The 21165-nt window shown below is 39.1% G+C and overlaps 1 protein-coding gene across 1 annotated transcript in view; it reads right to left on the bottom strand.

Moving 5' to 3' along the window:
• Nucleotides 1-8494: 8494 nt before the first annotated feature.
• wtip (WT1 interacting protein) overlaps nt 8495-21165 on the bottom strand; it is a 41668-nt gene continuing 28997 nt past the window's right edge. Inside the window, exons 4-8 of the mRNA XM_053501116.1 lie at nt 14349-14411; nt 13951-14081; nt 12061-12112; nt 11893-11961; nt 8495-10287 (exon numbers count right to left, since the gene is read on the bottom strand). Of these exons, the coding sequence (XP_053357091.1) occupies nt 10135-10287; nt 11893-11961; nt 12061-12112; nt 13951-14081; nt 14349-14411 (468 nt within the window). The 3' untranslated portion in view covers nt 8495-10134. The remainder of the gene's footprint in view (nt 10288-11892; nt 11962-12060; nt 12113-13950; nt 14082-14348; nt 14412-21165) is intronic.

The raw sequence follows: 21165 nt of genomic DNA, 5'->3' as shown, positions 1-21165 counted from the left end.
AGGCTCTAGGCCCCCTGCAACCCTGTATACAGGATAAAGCGGTATAGATTGTGAGCGAGTAAGTGTAACTAGTCAGAAATTACAGCCATTTTCACATACACACACATTTGGGGGTCATAAATAACAGAAAAAATGGCTGGCATGCAGTTGAGGTGGTTCTGTGTCTTACACATTTGGTAGCTGTTTACACAAACTCTGAGCATAAGGTCCAAAGAGGTGTCTGTAGAAGTTGCAGGGGCTATTATTGGGCAGAAACCCTAAAGACAATCCAATCAGAGAGATGGAAAAACAAGAAGATGTGATCAAATTGCTTTATCAACTCATTGGCCTTGGCTCATTTTCCATGAAGAACATATGAAAGAGTTTTTCATTTTCAGTGACTGCTCACGGAAAGACAGAATACACGCATCATGTTTAAAACTCCTTATGCAACACATAATGCATGAATGTGTTCAATGGGAATGATGTGTTGTATAGACTGGCATATACAGTATGCTGTATTTGCTTAGATTGACATGGATGTGTTTAATTTCAGCTTTGGTTAAAAAAGATAAACAGGGAGGTGCAGGTGGGAATAACCTGGACAAAAAGATGCCATTGGTTTCATTTACATATTACTGATTACTGCTTATATTCATTTTTAATATGCAAAAATTATTATTTTATTATCTTTGATTGTACCACTGCTTTGCAAAATAACTTTTTATACCACCTACTGTGTGTTATTCAGTTTATGAGAAATGATGGTTTGTAGAACTTTGTATTATTAAAGAAAATGTATTTATATTAGCCACACGTGCACTGCGCGTTCTGACACATTTCCACCAAAACCAGCATTAACCTTTTCCTATTGGATCGGACTAGACGGGCCAGCCCCCATTCACTCCCCATGTGCATCACTGAGCCTTGGCCACCCATGACACTTTTTGCTGGTCCACCAGTTTTCCTTCCTTGGATTACTTTTGGTATGTCCTGACCAATGCTGCCTGGGAACAGAGAGGCATCAAATCTTGGCTCTCTTGTGGGATGTTCCCAGTCTGCAGTGGTCAGGACATACCAAAAGTGATCCAATGAAAGAAAACTCTGTGAAATGGGGAAAGGGTCATGGGTGGCCGAGGCTCACTGATGCATGTGGGAAGTGAAGTCTGGCGTGTGTAGTCCGATCTAATAGAAGAGCTACTGTATCTTAAATTGTTGTAAAGGTTGATGCTGGTTCCAATAGAAATGTGTCAGAACACAAAGTGCATCACTGTTTTGGTAACAAAAGGGGGAATCTACTCAAAATTAAGCAGGTGGCCATAATGATACGGCTGGTTAAATCAGACATCTCTGTCCAGCAAACCGTAAAACATTTCCTTAAACTTAGCCAACTGACTTCAGGCATGTTTTAGATTGAATGAATTAAAGTTCTCTTAAGCAGGAGTTTTCGATCTTATCTACAAAGTGCCACTGCGGCTGCCGGCTTTCATTCCCACCAAAAAATGTTGTAGATGATTGACGACCAATATGTACTGATTAAACAAGTGGAATCATTTTTTCAGACATGTTTGGTTAGAATGGAAGTTTGCAGTTATGCCAGCCCTATTTGGAGGAGAATAAGGGAACCCCTTGCTCTTCCAGGTTTTCTGCAGTACAGTTATGATTGTAGAACTTCCACTTTTGACCACCAGGTGTCACCATGTTGGAAAGCTGCTGGTCTGCTTGCAGATTTCCCAGCACTTCCACTGTAGAACATAGGGTCGAAGGTCACCTCTTTTATGTTTTTCTCAAATCCCAAGCTATTCTGTGTGACAGGGCTTCCTCAGAGAAAGGGAAATCAATACCAAACACATCTGCAAAACATCACGTTCCTGGCTGAATTCCTCTCACTCAGTCAAAATAGGAACGGGGCGGATACTGTATGGCTCGATACAAATTAACTGCTGTTATAACAGAGTCTACCAAGTGTCATGAATGTAGACGGATAGATAAAGCTATAAAGTGAGACTAATAGCAGCTATTATACATTTTTTTTATCCTGAAGGAGACAGAGATTGAGAGATCGGTTTAGGGAGCCTGTTGCCTGGCAACAAGTCTTTTTTACTTCGAGCCTAACTGTGCTGTAGTTTTTTTTTTTTCTTCCATGCTCAGTTCAAGAGCATATTAATTTGATTTTTGGTTCTGAAGTGTATTTGATAGAACTACAGAAAAGAAGAAGTAATGGAATTGGTATACTTTTATAAACTTTAATTTCTGGTTCAAGCATCCTCCAAATGCCATTCTCTAAATGCCATCCTCTTACCCCATAACTCCTGCAAACAATTTTCTGCGGGTTTGACATACAGGTTTATAAAAAATAATTGGTCAGAGAAGAATGATTCAGTGGTTACGTTTTCTATTCGTAAACCCAGACTATCACACACTGTACAGTATTATCATTCCCTTTCAGCTCTTCCACAGGCTGCATTTCTCTAATACTTTTAATGAGTCATGGGTCTATTCTTTTTAAGAGAATCCCAATTGCCTTCTCATGGACGGCTCTGCTAGATCATTAGAGCAGATTTTAAGATTCTGGATATTGAATAAACCTGACTAGACTTTAAAAGTTGAACTTGCCCACAAGGCACTGCAAGATGATGCAATGAGCCCTTTGCACACATCTAAGAGATTTTTTATTTTTTTTTCCGGCTGGAATTAGCATTCTCACTTGCACTACAATAACCACAACAACAACTGAATCGAACTCTTATGAGCTTTTGCAGCATTCCTTCGTGTAACAGTTCTAAATAAAAAAAGACTTACCTCAGCTTTTATAGCTTTGGATGAAGGAGAATAGTAGATGAAACAATATGGTAGAGCAATCAGTAGGGATTGAATTTTGGGAAGGAATTCAAAAGGATCTTTGTGTACAGTTAATATTTCCACCTCAAACATACATTACCTGGGTAAAAATATAGTCACACAAATTAAGATTTTATTCAATCACTGTGAGCTTTAATTAAAACAGAGAGTGTGTTGGAAAGTTCATGTCCTGGAATATGCCCTGGGACATCAAAGAAGAAGGACTCCATAGACCTGATAACCTGATCATTCAGTACATTCAGATCATCAGCTGACATTTTATTGCCACATAACGTGGCTGATATTAGACCTGACCAACTGAAGCATATATATAGTGAGAGGCTTGTACAGTGGTCACTATAGATATATAATGGGTGCATCGCTTCATGCACTTCCCTTCTTACCCTGACATGCCTATAAATCTAGAATAGGGTTAGCAGATCATACAACCTTTTTCCATTGCTTCAAGGTCCAGTCTTTATGCTCTGAAGCAAACTGAAGCTTTTTTTTTTTTGATGAGTCTCACTAACAAGTGGTCTTCTTATGAACACACAGCTGTTTAGTCCCAGTCCTGTGAGTTCTCATCTTGTACAGCTGTTTTTTAACTGTGGATTTTTTTTTTTTTTACCATGCAACTTCACCAAGTGTTTAGATGATCTCCACATTTCTTACACAATGATGTCAGGTCAGCACTACCCTTTAAGGTTATTAAATACTGTAAGGGTTCTTAACTTAGTTCCATAAATTTTAAATCTTTGAAACTTGTAAAATTGCAACTTCCACCGCCCCCTTTTTGGCCACATACTGTAGTATAGATCATTGGTGGGGCAATTGCCGCTCAGTGGTAGGTTCTTCGCCTGGGTTCGATTTCCAGTCAGTGCCCAAACCCCCCAGCCACTGAATGCGGTGCCTTTCTCAAGCCCGGAGAAAAAATGGGAGGGTTGCGTCAGGAAGGGCATCCGGCGTAAAACCTTTGGCAAGTTGTTGTGCGGACTGGATATTCCGCTGTGCCCCTTGCCTGGAGCAGCCAAAACACCAACCACAACAAGTATAGATCATTGGTGATGGCTGATGTTCTTTTCAGGCACTTCCAGTGGAATAAAAAAAAAAAAAAAACAGCTTGAAACCTATAGGGGCAAATAAACTGCCACTACAGTGAGTAGAAAGCTAATCTGACAGACTCCCAAGCCAGCCAGTGGTCTTACTGTACCTCAAAATCATGTGGCTCTTCCACTTTATAGACTACTAACACTGACTGCATTTAACACAAAACTAACAAAAACACTCATAGTCATTTTATGACTGTCTACTCTTACAAATACTAGTGTTTGCAAAATAATGCTAACTGTTAAAACTCATTCACCAATCTTTTGTTAATTTCAAAGTGTAATTACGTAATAAAACACACATGATGTCAATTAGCTACCTATCTACGATAGCTAGTTACTTATCGCCGATGCTAACATTGGTTAATGTTAACTTACCCTGCTAGCTAAAAATGGATTTATTCATGCTCTTTATCTAGCATGAAATAAGGCTTACCAGAATTTATTTTACCCTCTTTCTAAAGTGTAAAGAAAAAGTAATCCCTTCATATTTAAAAAAAAAAAATATATATATATATATATATATATATATATATATGACATCTAATTTAATACTAATTAATACCCTTTAGCTGCTTTATTTTTGCTATTTATCCGTCCAGCTTATTAGCATGCTGACACGACTCCCCACATACTGCAGTTCAGAGGAAAAGGAAAAGGAATTAGCCTGTACAAAAATATCTTTCTGTTGCTTTTTGTTCTTTTTGCCAAGGTCGAGTGAGTTCTTCTTAAAATCACATCCCACTACGACCACTCAGGGACAAAAGGGTTACACCCTTCCAGACCATGAAGGGAAAGTGAAGGAGGTCATTAACAAAAATGCACAGCTTACATCTAATAGCTAGTTGCTGGTCACCATGGCAACTTAAACTGGTACAATAGCCGCTCCATTTAACCTCTTTGGATAAAATCAGTAACTTGGATTCATAAAGATGAAAAAAAAAAAAGCAACTGAACTGAACTAAATCAAATGTGTTACAACAACAAGTTTTTACAGATAAGTACACGTGCGCTTGACAATCAGTCTGAGTGGGAAAAAAAATCTGACGTCTTTATATATATAAAAAAAAGAAGTACATAATGTACCTTCAGGAGTATCCTTAAGAACCTGAATGTGGGAGTTGTCACTGAACGCGTCTGTCAATTCTTTTGTTAAAGAAAGTAATGAAAGGAATCATGGACGTCTTGTTCAGTTCTGCAAAATTGGATCACTTTGCTGACTCACATGCTTAGACCAAAAATAGCTTAAAAGATTAAAAGAAAAGTTTGCTTTTTAAACCCTAATGTTTCAGCCAAGGATTGCTTCGTGATTGAAGTTTGCTTCTTTTAGTTTTGTACATGAGCTACTAATTTGGTTAACAGTCGTAAAGGACCGGTTATCTATAAATACAACTCACTGACATGGCGGCTGTCTTAAAACCAGCATGTCTTCTCGGGTAGGAGGAAAATAATTGAGTATTTAAAGATAATGCAGTAAGTCGCCAACATACAAACATTTGAGGTATGAACTTTTGGAGATTCAATCGCAGAAGTTAGATCACATGTCTGGCGAACATAGTCCTGTGCGTGCTGTGTGAATCTCAGGATGTCCGAAGTCTAAAAGCAGCGGCGATGAAACAGATAATGCTAAGAACGGCAAGTAGTAATGATGGAAACAAAAGTAAAACTTATTAAGGTAATGGAGCGAGGTGATACGAAAATTGCTTATTCTTTTAACATGAATCGTTCAACCATTGGGACGATTCTAAAGAACAAGGACATGAAATGTGTAAGTTTTATACTGTGTATAGTCAAATAGTATCTTAGTAACTATACATTGCTTGTTGGACTTATGAACAAATTGGCCTTATGAACAAACTCTCAGGGACGTTTCTTCATAAGGCAACTCGTTCAATTGAGGAAATGGAAAATATAGCATCCACACATTATCTCTTAGAAGAATCTGGTTGGAAATCCACAAAACCTGAGGAGAACATGCAAACTCCTCACACATGAGGGAAGACTGGAGGGAAGTTTCAAACAAGACGTGGTGCTCACCTCTAAGCTGCCATGCTGCCTTAAAATTCATTTGGATATATTGGAGTTGTTTTTAAATATACACATACTCTGTGATTTAATCTGCTGAAAAATCCAGCATGTTCTAACCAGCTCCAAGCAGAAACTGGCCTAACTGGTAGGCCATCTTTGTTCGCTGCTTACTTTCTCAGAAGAGCTGCTACTAATGCCACATTGTAGGAAGATACTATCAGGCATAAAAGTAGTTCGAAAACTACATACAATTATTCATCAGCTTGTACAAGTAATAACAAAGCTGTAATAAATAATCTACCAGTTGGCAAAGATGGTCTACCAGTTTGGCCAGCTGAGTGTTTTGGCAGACCAAGCTGGATTTTTCAGCAGGATTATGAAACCGTTTATGTAGAAACTGCGTTGCTAAGAAAAAAAATGTGTGTTTAAATAGGCTTACAGTTGCATGATGGGAAACTGTTAGTAATAATGTCTTTTTCTTGTTTGCCTGCTAACAAGACTGACCAGTCCAGAAGTACCTTGACCTGGACCCTGAACTTCAACTATATTTAGAATAAAATGGTAAATAACAATAGTGCAATTTATCTCATTACATGCTCTGCAATCATTAATCATTCATCACAGCCTGACATAAAAACACTTTTTATAATAATGCAATTAATCCAAATGACTTTCACCCCAAAAATCACTTCTCATAAACTGCCTGATGTCTGGTTTACAGACTCACCACTACATTACAGAACTCTACATTGCCCAGTTCTGGCAGTGAGATCTACCCTGGAATCATTACATTGAGTAGAGTTCTGCTTCCAGTTCCCACGGCCTACATGGTTACGCAAGTTATGTCAAGGTCAGCGTCACTACATGGCTAATATCGCCCAGTCTTGTGGTTTGTCCAGCTGGGTGGTTTTTGGCAGAAATAAAAATGTCCTGCTGAGAAGGGAACTCAATTTCTGTGTTGAATACAGAAGAGCTGGCTTTGAAGGTAAGTCCAAGACTTCTGGAGCCCTTCCTAGCCACCAGTGGCGTCCAAGGAAATTATTATTGGGGCTGTCCTGGACACCTACTGTATTACATGGAAATAACAGAATATCCAGATAGACTTCAGTTTAATTCAAGGAAATATCCTGTTTTAAATGTATAATAAGTTGGTAAATAAAGCTTTTCCTAGACCCTCCCTAGTAATACTGGTTGTATCTTTAATCCAAGACATTATTTTTCTTGCCATAAAACCTTAGTCTCACTCTCGCCTCTTTCTGTACATCTTGTTTCCTTAATTGCAAGTCCTAATGTTCTTCCACTTTGTTTAGAATCCACTCCATAGCCACAACGATCGAGTCATTTCCATCATAGGAGCTCAAGTTTTATTTCTACGGTCTACTCGTCCTCTTTCATTTCGGGTCCATCTGCTGGACCTCAGATAATGAAGGCCTAAAAACGCAGTTTTAATTCCAATCGGACCTCTGCAAACACAGGGTTCGAGTTGAGGCCATTCCAGCGGGTCATTTTGGTGTAGCTAAATCCGTAGGGACGGTGTTTATCTGGCGTCAGGGCAGGGTTAGCAGTTATCTCTGCCTCCCTTTGGGACAGTGCTGGGGAAAGGGGTTTGTTTGCGTGCATGGCCGTGATTAGAGCCAGTAATAGCACATACTGCGATATGGAGCAATAACACCACTAAGTAAACATTCTGATCTCAATGATGGCACTGGGCTTTTAGGGACTTCTCATAGAAAAAGGATATTCATAACTCAAAACCTTGCAAAGAAAGCGCCAGAATGATAACACACAGGACTGGTAAATATTCTCATACTGTCTAGACATACTATAGATTTGCTATAATAACCTAAATCATGACCTTCATGTGCATCTATAACGTTGAGATCTAATGATGGTCTCAGTTTTAAAACAGGGGTATTTTCACTTACATTATCAAAGATCCAGACAGCACAAGTTTCTCTTTAGTAAGACTTTTCGTAGTTTAACTGTTTAACCTTTGACTGTTTGAACCGCTGACACTGAAGACTCCCTTTCAAAAAATGATGAATAAAAGTCTCCTTATAGAAAATATCCTGTTAACTAAAGAACATTTTAAATCGTTCAGAATGATTAGAATTCAGATTATATGACATCCTTGTGAATGCTGTTATTATAGTCAGAGATAATATAAGCTGCATTTTCTATAGGAGAAGAACATTAGGGAATGAGGCCATTTGGATTTAGCACATCCAGGCCTCTAGAGGGGGCTAATGCATGGTGGTATCTGTGGTAGCATTATTTGGTTCTTTTTAGGAACACCTGAGTTTCACTAGTGGGCTGATCCTACTATCCAGGCTGATCTCCAGGAGTTAGTGGATTGGTCAGGATTTAGGCAGGAAGGGTTAGCGTTCATTTGGGATTAGGATGAACACACTGTAAAAGACCACAACACAACACACTACCATGCCAATGCCACTGCTGGTCGAGTGATGCTGGTAAATGTAGACGTACAAGCACAGCAGGGACATTGTGGTCCAATTACTCAAAAACACACGGCGTTAAGTTAACTACAAAACCACTTTATTGAAAAAGCAGATTATCTCATCTACAGTTAAAGGATATGTCCAAACTTCTTATAACATTAAATAACTTTAAACCTTTTTTGTTTTGTGTTTAGATAAATAAATCTACTTTTCTTTTTTTATTTAAGAAATATCTAAGGGAATCAAAACATCGAATGATACAAAAAAAAAAAAAAGAACAAGCAGAAGGTCAGAGACGCGTTCTGAGAACTACACTCAAAGATCAAAGCTACGGCTCACCGCCGTCTCGGATAGAAGCAGAGGATAAACGCTAGCGGTGTTTATTTACAGGGACTCTATCTGTGCTCTATCAAATAGTAGTACTTTTTAAAAAATTTATTAAATGTATTAAGACATCATGGAGAGGAAATAATAATAATAATAATAATAATTATAATAATACGGTTGTGTAAAGGTGAAACAACCTTTCTGGGAATGCTCTGAGAACAAAATATCAGCGTTGTGTGGAATTCTGCACGTGATTCATCTTCTTTGTAATAATAATAATATTAATATTAATAATAATAATAATTTCTGTGCATTTTGAAGTAGAATTGTGAAAGTATATGTTAGAAATGTCACGTCGGAGACAGGATTGGTTTCAGCCTGCCTTTGTCCACTCAGTAGTGTTACAGCAGGGCTTCTGTATACCTGTGATAGGCCACAAAGACACATACACACACACAACCACAACCGAGGCAAGAAGAGTTTGCTGGTTTGTCATCAGGCTGCCATCAGCGCTTGACATTTAACACACATACAAACACAGACACTCAAAGTCGAACAAACAGGCACATACAGAGTGGCCCAGCCACTGATGCATGTTGGGAATGTTCACACACACACACACACGCACACACACATCCATCCTGTGGAGCTCGGGTGAAACCAGCACCTCGAGTGTCAGCAGAACGTCAGATCTATTCACAAGTGAACAAAATGGCCATCCTGTCTTCCGTCACCACGGCGGCATCGTGTCTACAGTCTACAGCGTGGCTCCTCTCAGACAAACCAGTGCCGGGAAGGTGTACTCTGCGTCGGAGTCTAGTACCAGCTTAGAAAGCGATCGAGACTCAAACCGGAAAAAGTCTACATTCATGTAAAGAAAATGTCTCTGAATATCAATAGGGTTAAATATGATATGTTAAGGCGGTATATGTGTGTGTTATGAGCGCGGCTACTCATCCTGACACACAAGACGTAATGTCTGTGTGTATGTGTGTTACATGTGAATACGTTGTAAGGATTTATATTCCTTACCAGCATCACATCACACATACCGTATGTAGAAATACAAAACATCGTACAGATAAGAACAGTGTAACATTAAAAAAAAGGCAGTGAGTAAAAAGACAACAACAACAAAAAAGAGTTAAGTGCGAGATTTTCAGTGAAAGGCCACTTGTAAGGCTTTTCCTTTCTCGGAATGTAGCTGTATATGCTGGTTGTGTCCTGTAAGTGAGACCAGGGGGGGTCAAAGTTCGAGTCTGTGACATCATTCCAGGGTGCAGCTGCAGAGAGACAGATTGTGTGTCTTATCATTGAAGGTGTGGAGGGTTGGAGCAGCAACGGAAATCACACACATTTCTCTTCATGGCACGATCTTGTGTGTGTGTGTGTGTTCACAGCTCAGTGACATGAAGCGGATAGTTGGTCGGTGGCTGGGCGGGACCGGAGGTTTTTAACCGGTGCAGGTGGCAGGCGTGACACAGCAGGTGACCCTCCAGCGGGTAACAGCGATGGCCTTCTTCATCAGTCAGCTGAAGGCCACAGTCCTGAGATCAAACACACACACACACACACACACACATACACGCTGAAATGAGTTCAGCTGTTGTCATAGCAATGATTGAAGTCTTTCGGGTTTCTAGTCTAAAAATATTGAATAAGAAATGTATTTCAAGATGTGACATAAAAGATATGAATGAAAAGGAATCAATATGAAAAAAAATGAACAGGAATTTTCTGCTATAGGACAACAACCGATGATTAGGTGGTGATGTTCAGTCGAGGTTGTATTTATTTATTTATATTATATTATATGTATATTATATGTATATTAAATGTATATTAAGAGAAAAGACTTGTCCACAGCTCATCACGTCTAATCCCCCTCAGCTGTTAAAGCCCTGACTCTGGGGACTCCTTTCAAAAATACTGACTCACCATCTATACTGCTAAATCCTGTATACAGGATGCCTGGAGCCCATCCCAGAAGACGGGATAAACCCTGGTTAGGGTGCACACACACACACACACACTCATTCACAGACTATTTGCTTAATCTGCATGTATTTGGACTGTAAGCCATAATGAAACCATAATTCCTGAAGGAAACCAACCAAGCACATGCATCACTACAGAACTCCACACACAGACCCCGAGGCAGGAATCAAACCCTGGAGGTACCAGGCAACAGTGCGAACCACTAAGCCATCTGCTAAATAATCGTCTCCCTAAATAAACCAATCATATGCCATATAAGGCCTTGTGCAGGTTGAGATTAAATGTCTTAGATCGAGGTGAGATTGAATGTCTTATCTGATCTTGTCTTATCTTAACACACACCTGCGATCTGATTCACCGCTGACTGTCAGAGCTCCCATCCAAGGAATGACTTCTGACTAATCAGCAAAATGAAGAATTCAACAGCAATTCAACTGTGATGTAACAGAAAATGAATTCTACCACCCTCTGCCAAGGTTAATGAGGGCAAAGCCTTTTTTGAACTGTCTTAAATCTGTCATTTGTGTTACATTTTGGTAATTTACAGTGACTGAAGGCGGTTATGGGCAAAAGGAAGTGGATCACTCAGAGGGTACAATAAAGAAGCAGGGTTTAATTTCATGCGGAGAGATGTCACGACTTGTTACGACAAGCAGAAATCAAACTCCAGCTAAACCTAAAGCTACACCCTGAGCACCACGGAGAGACATGCAGCTACGAGAGGGCGAGAGGGTTTTATTTTTTTACTTGTAATATCAGAAGACTTTTTTTTTTTTATGAGAGAGAGAGAAGGAGAGCAAGCTAGAATGTGAAGCGACATTTATATAGAAACAGTGAGGTTTCATACACACAGCATAAAAAAGAGCTCTTACAGGGTTCAATTCCACCCAACGTAAAGTTTAACAAACAGTGGAATCTGGTGAATGATTTACACACACACACACAAACACACACACAAACACTGTGTATTAAAACATTACATTTACGCCTTGTTTTTCTTTCTTTCTTTTTTTTTTGAAAAAACATAAAACTGACTTCAAACCGCATTCTTTTAGGAAACTCGTAACTCTTATCTAAAATATCATGAGTGCTCCAGCATTTAATAAAACATGCATGTTCAGGTGCAAAAACACACACACACACGTTCTTCTTACCTCACAGTGATAACACTCTACATGGTAGTCTTTATCCATGGACACGACCCGTATGGTCTCCTCTGATCCCTGTGGGAAAAAAAAAATACACACACACACACTCAATAAGTAAATGATGACTGATGTGGAACTGAGCATGAAGTTGGAGTGTATGAGGAGAGCCCTTACCTCAGCGGGGAGAATGGGTTGACCACACGATGCACATTTTGGAGCGAATACTCTGTAAAAACCCAAAAGACATGTCATATATAGAGCTTTCACATCTAAACCTGTGTAACTCATAACTGGTAAATAAACAGGTCAAATAGCACATGCTTTACAAATACATTTCTATAGCTGGTTGTACCACAGCACTTTGAATTCTTGAATCTGATTGGTCAGAATGTGCTGATTAATTTTCTATCACAGCAGCTCTGACTATTTTTCCAGCTGCAAATCACAGATCCATATTAATGTACTCATTATAAGACTGAGCCATAGAGACAGACAGACTGATAGATAGACACATACATACTTGAGTGATCAGGAAAATAGACTGTTATATATAACTAAAGCAACTTTTCTACAATAGTAAACAAATCGATATAGACAGACAGACAAACAGATTAATTTTCTATTATAGCAGCTCTGACTCTAATTCCAGCTGCAAATCACAGGTCCATATTAATGTACTCAGCTAACAGTTAGAGATATAAACAGACAGAACGACAGATAATTGAGTAAATGAATATATAAATAGACAAATAAATGAGACAGACAGATGGTAAAGAGTTCAACAGAGACAGACAGACAGACAGACAAATATACAAATAGATATATAAACAAAAGATAAATTGATAGAACAATTAATAGATATAAGTTAAAAGACAGACAAAGAAAGAGACAGATAAATAGATAGATTAACAGATAGAAAGATTGATAGATAGATAAAGATAAGTTGATAGATTAATAGACAGACAGATAGTGAGAGAAAGAGAGAGTGAGACATCTCTGAATGAAATTCATTAATCCATCATTGTTTCTATAGTAACAAGTTTAATAAACTTTTAAAAGATTATCATTATTTAACATTTTTTCCCAGATTTTCTCCGTTATTTAGTCATATTTAATTCCTCCCCGTTACTAGGGGGCTCAAACATTAAGGCTACTACTACTAGTCAGTCAGGGAGGACCGAAGACTATCATGTGTTTCCTCCGAACCACATAACGCCAGCCAACCACATCTCTTTCGACAGCGCTATCCGCCCCTTCCGCTTGTGTGAGCTCACGGACGCCAATGATTGGCTGTAGAGCCGTGATTGATGTTAGAGCACTAAGTGTCTCCCATCCCTCCCCTCTGAAACAGCTCGGCCAGCTCGGAGGCTACAGCATCACCCGGGAATCAAACCAGCAATCTCCAGATGATAGAGCGAGCACTTTTCGGGAAGATGTTAATTTAGAAGGAGAAGGAGTCTCTGGTTGAATTGCTTTCTAACAGTTAGCAGTAAAGCTGTTTGTAGGAAAACAGGTCATGATGACTATCATTGCTGGCAGAGTGCTGTGGTACAAGTGGATTAAAACATCAGGATGTGCTCCTATTAACACTCTACTTTGTGTCAGGCCACACCCTGTTGTTGATTATTATCCTAAAGGAGCATGCACCCAGGTGATTTATTCCTTACACACACAAGCTAAGAGTGTTACGACTGTACTGTTACGTAAAGGCGAAGAAATTCAAAAAAATCACACAGGCTGTGCAAGAGCAACATGAACCTAATTAGAAGGTAGTCTTGGCTGTAGTTCCTGGTGAATATTTCCTCTGATACATCTGAATTCCAGCAGGGGTCTTTAACACAACAGACTCACTCACACCAGCGTGATTTAAAGTGGGCTCTATTCCAGACCTACTGCAAAACACTGCATCATTACAGCTTTTCTGTTTATTAAAAGTTAACTGATGTGTTTTGCACTAGTGGTGTAAAGTTAAGCAATATTTATGGACGGATCCAAACTGAACGGATCTGTGAGTCCGATATCTATATCTGATCCGATGTTCCCCGACGCCGATGAAGCACTTACGTGTGATAGTCTTTAACACAGTAGATGTTGTTCTCAACGTCAACGGTGAAAGGAACCCCGTCTAGTCCCTCCTTACACACCACACAGCGGAAACAACCCGGGTGGTAGGATTTCCCCAGAGCCTGGAGGATCTACACACACACACACACAAATATATATACATCACTCAAAGGAATTTAAACATACAAACTGTAAGGTTTTTGGAAAAGAAGATTTCTTGTTGAGTTTAATGCACGGCTTTCTTTCTCTGAAACTCTAAACCATCCTAACTGACATCATAACGAGAAAACATTGACTTTGTGTCATCGTGTGTGCGGATCTGTTAATTACATTGCTGAACTAAAACACCATATCTGAATACTGATCATTAAAACAGAAGGGAAAGAAAAAAATCGTACCATTTCCATGATGAGGTGTCCACACACGAAGCATTTCTCTGCCGTCTGCTGGAAGCCAGAATACTGACACACACAAAAACAAACACGAACACATTCGAACCTTAATTAATAACACAGATTGCACAAACACACACACACATTATGCGCTTAGGGGTAGTCATGATTCATTTATTCTAAAGAACCAGTTATTCATTTTTTGTTCTTGCTTCTGAATTGCAGAAACCCTATGGCTCATCATGCATTTTAATTTCACATAATAAAAGACATGGCCTTTTAATCAAATCTATAATCAAGCTTAAATAGAAAGCTCCTCTTCAGTTAGCAGTTTGGGATGAAACTCATGAATCGGCTTAGATTTCAGCATGGCAGGTGCTTTATAAGTCTGATTAGAAATTAAATCTAAATTTATTAGGACCAATTAAAAAACAACCTGGAAATTCTCTATTTGCATGTACAGAAAAAATACATGCAATGAGAGACACATATCGCTGTTTGCTATCATTCCTTCTGGAATGTGCTTTAGAGATTCAGATTTAAAACTACAGGATTGTAAACGAGATGTAAATTCAGTGCATTGGTGCAAGACGCTAGCTCAAGTTATTCTGTGAAGTTTCTGAAACAGATTCACACTAACATTATCTGTCCAATAACAGCTCTGTTTCATTCTGATATCAAATCAGTTTATTCATTTTGACACGACTGAGTGATCAGATGCAAGGAAATAAATAAAAGTGGGTGATAACTGTACTGTAACCTTTCCTAAGGTATACGGAAGATTGCGATTGCAAACCCAAGCCCTTCTAGAGAGCCAATGCTGTCGTGTCAAACAGATCCACACGTCTGTTCTGCTGATACCTATTCTGTTTCAGGCTACAGGGGGTGCTGCTGAGTCCTGGACTACAGAAAATCGGGAAATAGTGTGGGGACAGTAAAGACTGATTTACAGTCTTGAGCCACCTGTGATTTTTTTATATTTTGCTTACTAGGAGCCAGACTTTCTTGTATTTTTTTATGTAGTCTTGATAAATAGTTCTTCAGGCTTTTTTGGCTTTAATTTTTGGAAGTGTGTTGGCCTTTTTAAGTCCAGTCCGTGTACCCGAGCAGTTTCAGAGGAATGTTTTTTGTTTTAAAGCATGAACCAGCGAGTAACAGGTGCAGATGATGACAGATGATCAGGCCGGTGATTAGTACTGTATACTGCTGATGCTGAATGCTGAGTGGTTGGAACAGACGAGAGGGGAAATGAGGTCGCTGCTGAGGTTGTTGAATAAAAAAATCCCAATATTTAAATTGTATCTTTAGGCACCTTGCAGCCTGTCGTAGTAAAACATTTGTTCTCATTTCTTTTATTTAACCTACATTATTGGATTTCATTTAATATAAAGAAATGAGAGGCTTGCATAGTACTATAGAGCCATGTTGGAAGTTACATGGCTACATCTCTAGTTTATGAACGTAGACAGCTGAATTCAGCTAATATTGGTAAACATGCAACTATAACTGTGTGATTATCCATATAAACAACTAATGTGTGCAGGAAGACAAAAACATTCATCACCTAACCATTAAACCATTAAATAATTATGTGATTTGTTTTGTTCTGTAGAAACCTTCCTCCAGTGAAATGTTTTACACAAATGCAGAAATAAACATAACACTGGACAGAAACTGCAATGGGTCACAGAAAAATGTATTAAATAAAAATATAAATAAATCAACAAACAAACTGATTAATTAATAAAATAATAATAATAATAATAAAAATAACCTGAAGTCACTGGACTACAGACATTTACACACTGATCAGCTCTGATACAGTGTTGTCTGAGTGCTTGGTTTGTTGACCTAGGGGTTAAAGTGCAGTGTAGTTTGGAACTCAATCTTATAAGTTTTACCTTATAAGTTTTTTAAAACCACAGTTCCTTTAGTCGTGGGTTGCAGAACAAACAGGAATGTCCTATGTGCTTATTTTTATAGCAAATCAGTAGCACATTTAAAAGCATACACAGTGTTTGATTTGGGGTAAATTCCATGGCTGTTGATGAAAAGTATATATATTCTAAATATTTTCTTCATAAATATCATATTTTACCTTTTAAGGGAAAGCATGATGGAATATCACACAAACATTATGCACACTTTATGCTTCACTTAGCAAGACAAATGTCATAATGCAGCCAAATTGACCATTTTAACCATGTCCGCTTTTACAAGTTGACGGTTTCAAAATAATGACAACAACAACTAATTTAGAAAGTCAGAATGCTAAAAAATAAAATTTTACCACTGGTTTTCTCCTTTAAAATGGAATTATGCTACTAATAGAACTTGCCACTGTGGTACACACTGTGCTAAGTGTTCTCTCATTTTTAAAAATATTTTATCCATAATAGGTCACTGTCATCGAGTATATTAATCTTAATCTCTACAATTTTAATTAAATTATGTGTTAAAATATGATGTTAAACTGTCCATGATAATAAGGAGTGGTCAGCCAGGCGAGTCCAACCCCTGAATGTTATACGGTAGAGCTTTACAACTAGCAGATATGTTACAGGGATAGACTTTACTAACTCAAAACTATTATTTGCTTTAGAGAGAAAACTATTGTTTTTGTACTTTTTGACTTATGTGAAATGTATGTGAAATTACAGAATGGCTTAAATTTACCTGAAATTGGCTGCTATGGCTAAAAGACATTTAGCAATTTTTAATTTGCATATTGGGTGCATTCTGGTTTAAATTGATGCAATTTGCAGTGTTAAATGTTAAAATTTAAATTCTCAATGTAAAAATGATTTTTTAAAATAGTGTATAATAGAAATTTCATAAAGTAGCATGATATGATATTTTTGTTTCGTCTCCCCGCTCTAGCTGTATCCTGATGATATGTAAGTGTGGACTTAAACACTGCTCTACCAACAAAAGGCCACAGATGCTCCATATTCCTTTGTTGTTTGGATCCACATTTTCAGGCAACAGGTTGTAAGCATCTAAAGGAAGGAAATGACCCTAAGGGTGACCATCTGCCTACCCTTAGGCCATCAGGGGAGAAGCAGCAATGGGGTGGAACTAGGAGTTTGATTGTCAGAGCAATCCACATTTGTGAAAACAGCATATTCAATTGTTAAACTTTTTGATTTCTATTGTTTGAATGCATCCCATTATTGCCATAAAGTTTTGGTAATCAAGACATTCCAGCCCAGATTGTATTGGATTAGGTACTGTAGAGCTAAGGGTGCATTTACTGCTAGCAGGTGGGCTTAATAACAAGCCAGTCAATACCAGGAATAGACCATCTGTCAGACCCTCAGTGTCAGGAACAATTATCTTAGTAATCAATTTAAAAAGCAGAAGGAAGCAGACGCACGCGTACCATATGACCAAGACTTCTAAAGATTACAGAAAGGGGTTAAAAGACTTAAACCCAAACAATTCCTGAATGCAGAGATCAATTTTATTGTTGGCACAAGGATCCTGCTCAATAGGAATCAATATTAATGCTTTATTTTTATTTAGTTTTAATGTTAGCTGTAGGGCAAATTTAAAATGTGTAAGGAATATTCCTAACATTTAGTACAGTATGTTAGAATTACTCCTTACCTTTCCTATTTTCAGAGTATTAAAAATAGATGATTAACCCAAAAGGTCACCAAAAAATAACCTTCGTTCATAAATTCAAAATTTACATAATAACCAGAGATCACGATGATGTTTTTATGTTGCTGATGGAACAAGATCATTCTGAACCCCAACTTACAACCCTATTGTCTGTAGTAGTCAATATTTACATTGTTGTACTGTGTAATTGCAAAATGTAATTGCTTTTTTTTTTATAATAACAAATTATGTTTTGGAAAAAAATAGAAAAAAAAGAATTTGCAGCTGTGTTAATATTTTATGGCTTGTGCAGAAGACCAGAGCAGTAGCTCATATCTTTGTTTGCCACTGTGATTATGGTTTAGAGATTTCGACCTCATAACATCCCCCCCCCCCCTCTCTCTGTCAGAGTAATAATCTCAGAACTAGGAGAATGTGCTCAGGGCTCCTATTATTGCCTTTAGAAAGAAAAAAACACTACTGACAATTTTCTCATGCAATGCCTAGAATTTGTCTACTAAGAATTGTTCATTGCTCTCATCCCTCCATCTCTTTCTGTAATTGTCTGTGTCTTGGGGGAGGGTAATTAGTCCCTACTGGGAAATGGGGGGAAATGGAACTAAATTGGGCAGGGGAGGGCTTCTATTCTGGCCAGTCACAACATCTGTTCTCCCGCGAGGGTTAAAGAATGTGCAAAATGCACTTTATCTGCTTATCCATCCATCCTTCAGTCCTCGTTATCTGTGCCTCTATCTGTCCAGCCCTGCATCCATCCCTCCACCCTCTCTCTCTCTCCCTCTCTCTAAGGAAATTTGTACACTAGTCACACTTCCAGTTATATATCTGTCTTATATCTGTCCATTGACTACCTCATCTGTTTGTCCATCCCTATAGGTAGTATTTAATTACATATAATTATATTTGTATAGTTACACTAGATGATATCACAAAGCAGTTTTACAGAAATCCATAGAGATTTAGATACATAATGAACAAACAAGAGGCAACAGAGGCAACATGAGGAGGAAACTTCGAGGTGTAGTAAGGTAAAGGCCAGCAGTACAGCACAAGCTTTATAATGACTGCAGTAGTTCTCTACAGTAACCAGGTTAGATTATCGATTGCAGCAAGAGTGAGACTTGGACATACACTGTTTTTAAAAGTGTGAACCTTTGGGGTACCCATGTGAGAAGCGAGAGGTAGCAGAAGAGAATTCATTAGTCCATGGGTTTGCTATTATGCAGTCCCAGTGCTTACAACACAACTGCACTGATTGTGTGTCAGCTAGCAGAATAGATGTCCATCTCTGTATAAGTACAATTTGTTGCCATATGCAGCTCTGTTTATTACTAGCATACATATACAGACATTATCATTCTATTTAAATGCATTTGAATTTGTTTGTCTCCTAGTCTCATGTTCCTCTGAAATCATCAGTGAACGATGCGCAGTTGACCTACAGCAGCTGTACTTGTCAATCCTGGTAAAGGAGGTGTGGCCTATGTCCCTGTTAGTCACATCAGAGAAGATGTGGTTTATGTGCCTGTTAGTCCCATAAAGGATTTGTGGACCATGTGCCTGTTAATCCCATAAAGGTGGTGTGGCCCAGGTGCCCGGTAATCCCATAAGGAGGTGTGGCTCATTTGCCTTTGCCTGTTAATCCCATGAAGGAGGTGTGGCCCATGTGCCTGTTAATCCCATAAAGGTGGTGTGGCCCAGGTGCCCGGTAATCCCATAAGGAGGTGTGGCTCATTTGCCTTTGCCTGTTAATCCCATAAGGAGGTGTGGCCCATGTGTCTGTAAATTTCATAAAGGAGGTGTGGCCCATGTGCCTGTTAATTCTATAAATGAGGTGTGGCTCATGTGCCTGTTAATCCCATAAAGAAGGTGAGGCCTATGTGCCTGTTAATCCCATAAAGGAGGTGTGGCCTATGTGCCTGTTAATCCCATAAAGGAGGTGTGGCCTATGTGCCTGTTAATCCCATAAAGAAGGTGTGGCCCATGTGCCTGTTAGTCACATCAGAGGAGATGTGGTTTATGTGCCTGTTACTCCCATAAATGAGGTGTGGACCATGTGCCTGTAATCCCATAAAGGTGGTGTGGCCTTTGTGCCTGTTAATCCCATAAAGGTGGTGTGGCCTATGTGCCTGTTAATCCCATAAAGGAGGTGTGGCCTATGTGCCTGTTAATCCCATAAAGGAGGTGTGGCCTATGTGCCTGTTAATCCCATAAAGAAGGTGTGGCCCATGTTCCTGTTAATCCCATAAATAGGGTGTGGACCATGTGCCTGTTAATCCCATAAGTAGGTGTGGCTCATTTGCCTGTTAATTCTGTAAAGGAGGTGTGGCCTATGTGCCTGTTAATCCCATGAAGGAGGTGTGGCCCATGTGCCTGTTAATTCCATAAAGGAGGTGTGGCCTATGTGCCTGTTAATCCCATAAAGGAGGTGTGGCCTATGTGCCTGTTAATCCCATAAAGAAGGTGTGGCCCATGTGCTTGCTAATCCCATAAAGGTGGTGTGGCCTATGTGCCTGTTAATCCCATAAAGGAGGTGTGGCCTATGTGCCTGCTAATCCCATAAAGGAGGTGTGGCCTATGTGCCTGTTAATCCCATAAAGGCGGTGTGGCCTATGTGCCTGTTAATCCCATAAATAGGGTGTGGACCATATGCCTGTTAATCCCATAAGGAGGTGTGGCCCATGTGCCTGTTAATTCCATAAATGAGGTGTGGACCATGTGCCTGTTAATCCCATAAAGGTGGTGTGGCCTATGTGCCTGTTAATCCCATAAAGGAGGTGTGGCCTATGTGCCTGCTAATCCCATAAAGGAGGTGTGGCCTTTGTGCCTGTAAATTAAAAAGGGAGATGTGGCCTATATGCCTGTCAATCAAAGATTTTACTGCATATCGTACTGTGTATGACTGTGTATGTGACAAATAAAATTTGAATTAGAAAATTTGAATTTGAAAGACGACCAGGTAAAGGAGGTGTGACCCATCCAACCAGGTAAAGGAGGCCTATGTGCTTGCAAGTTCCAGTACAGAAGGTGTGGCCTATGTGCCTGTCAGCCCCCATTACAATTGTATGTCCTATGTACTTGTTTATCCTCGTTAAGGCGGGGCGGCTCATTACTTCAAACCAGGTAAAGGAGATGTCCCTGTCAGCCCCAGTTATCAAAGGTGTGGTCAATGTGTCTATCAGTCCCAATGAGGGAGGTG

This window comes from Clarias gariepinus, chromosome 7, assembly GCF_024256425.1.
Source record: "Clarias gariepinus isolate MV-2021 ecotype Netherlands chromosome 7, CGAR_prim_01v2, whole genome shotgun sequence".
NCBI classification, from domain to species: Eukaryota; Metazoa; Chordata; class Actinopteri; order Siluriformes; family Clariidae; genus Clarias; species Clarias gariepinus.
This window is presented reverse-complemented; position numbering and strand designations above follow the sequence as displayed.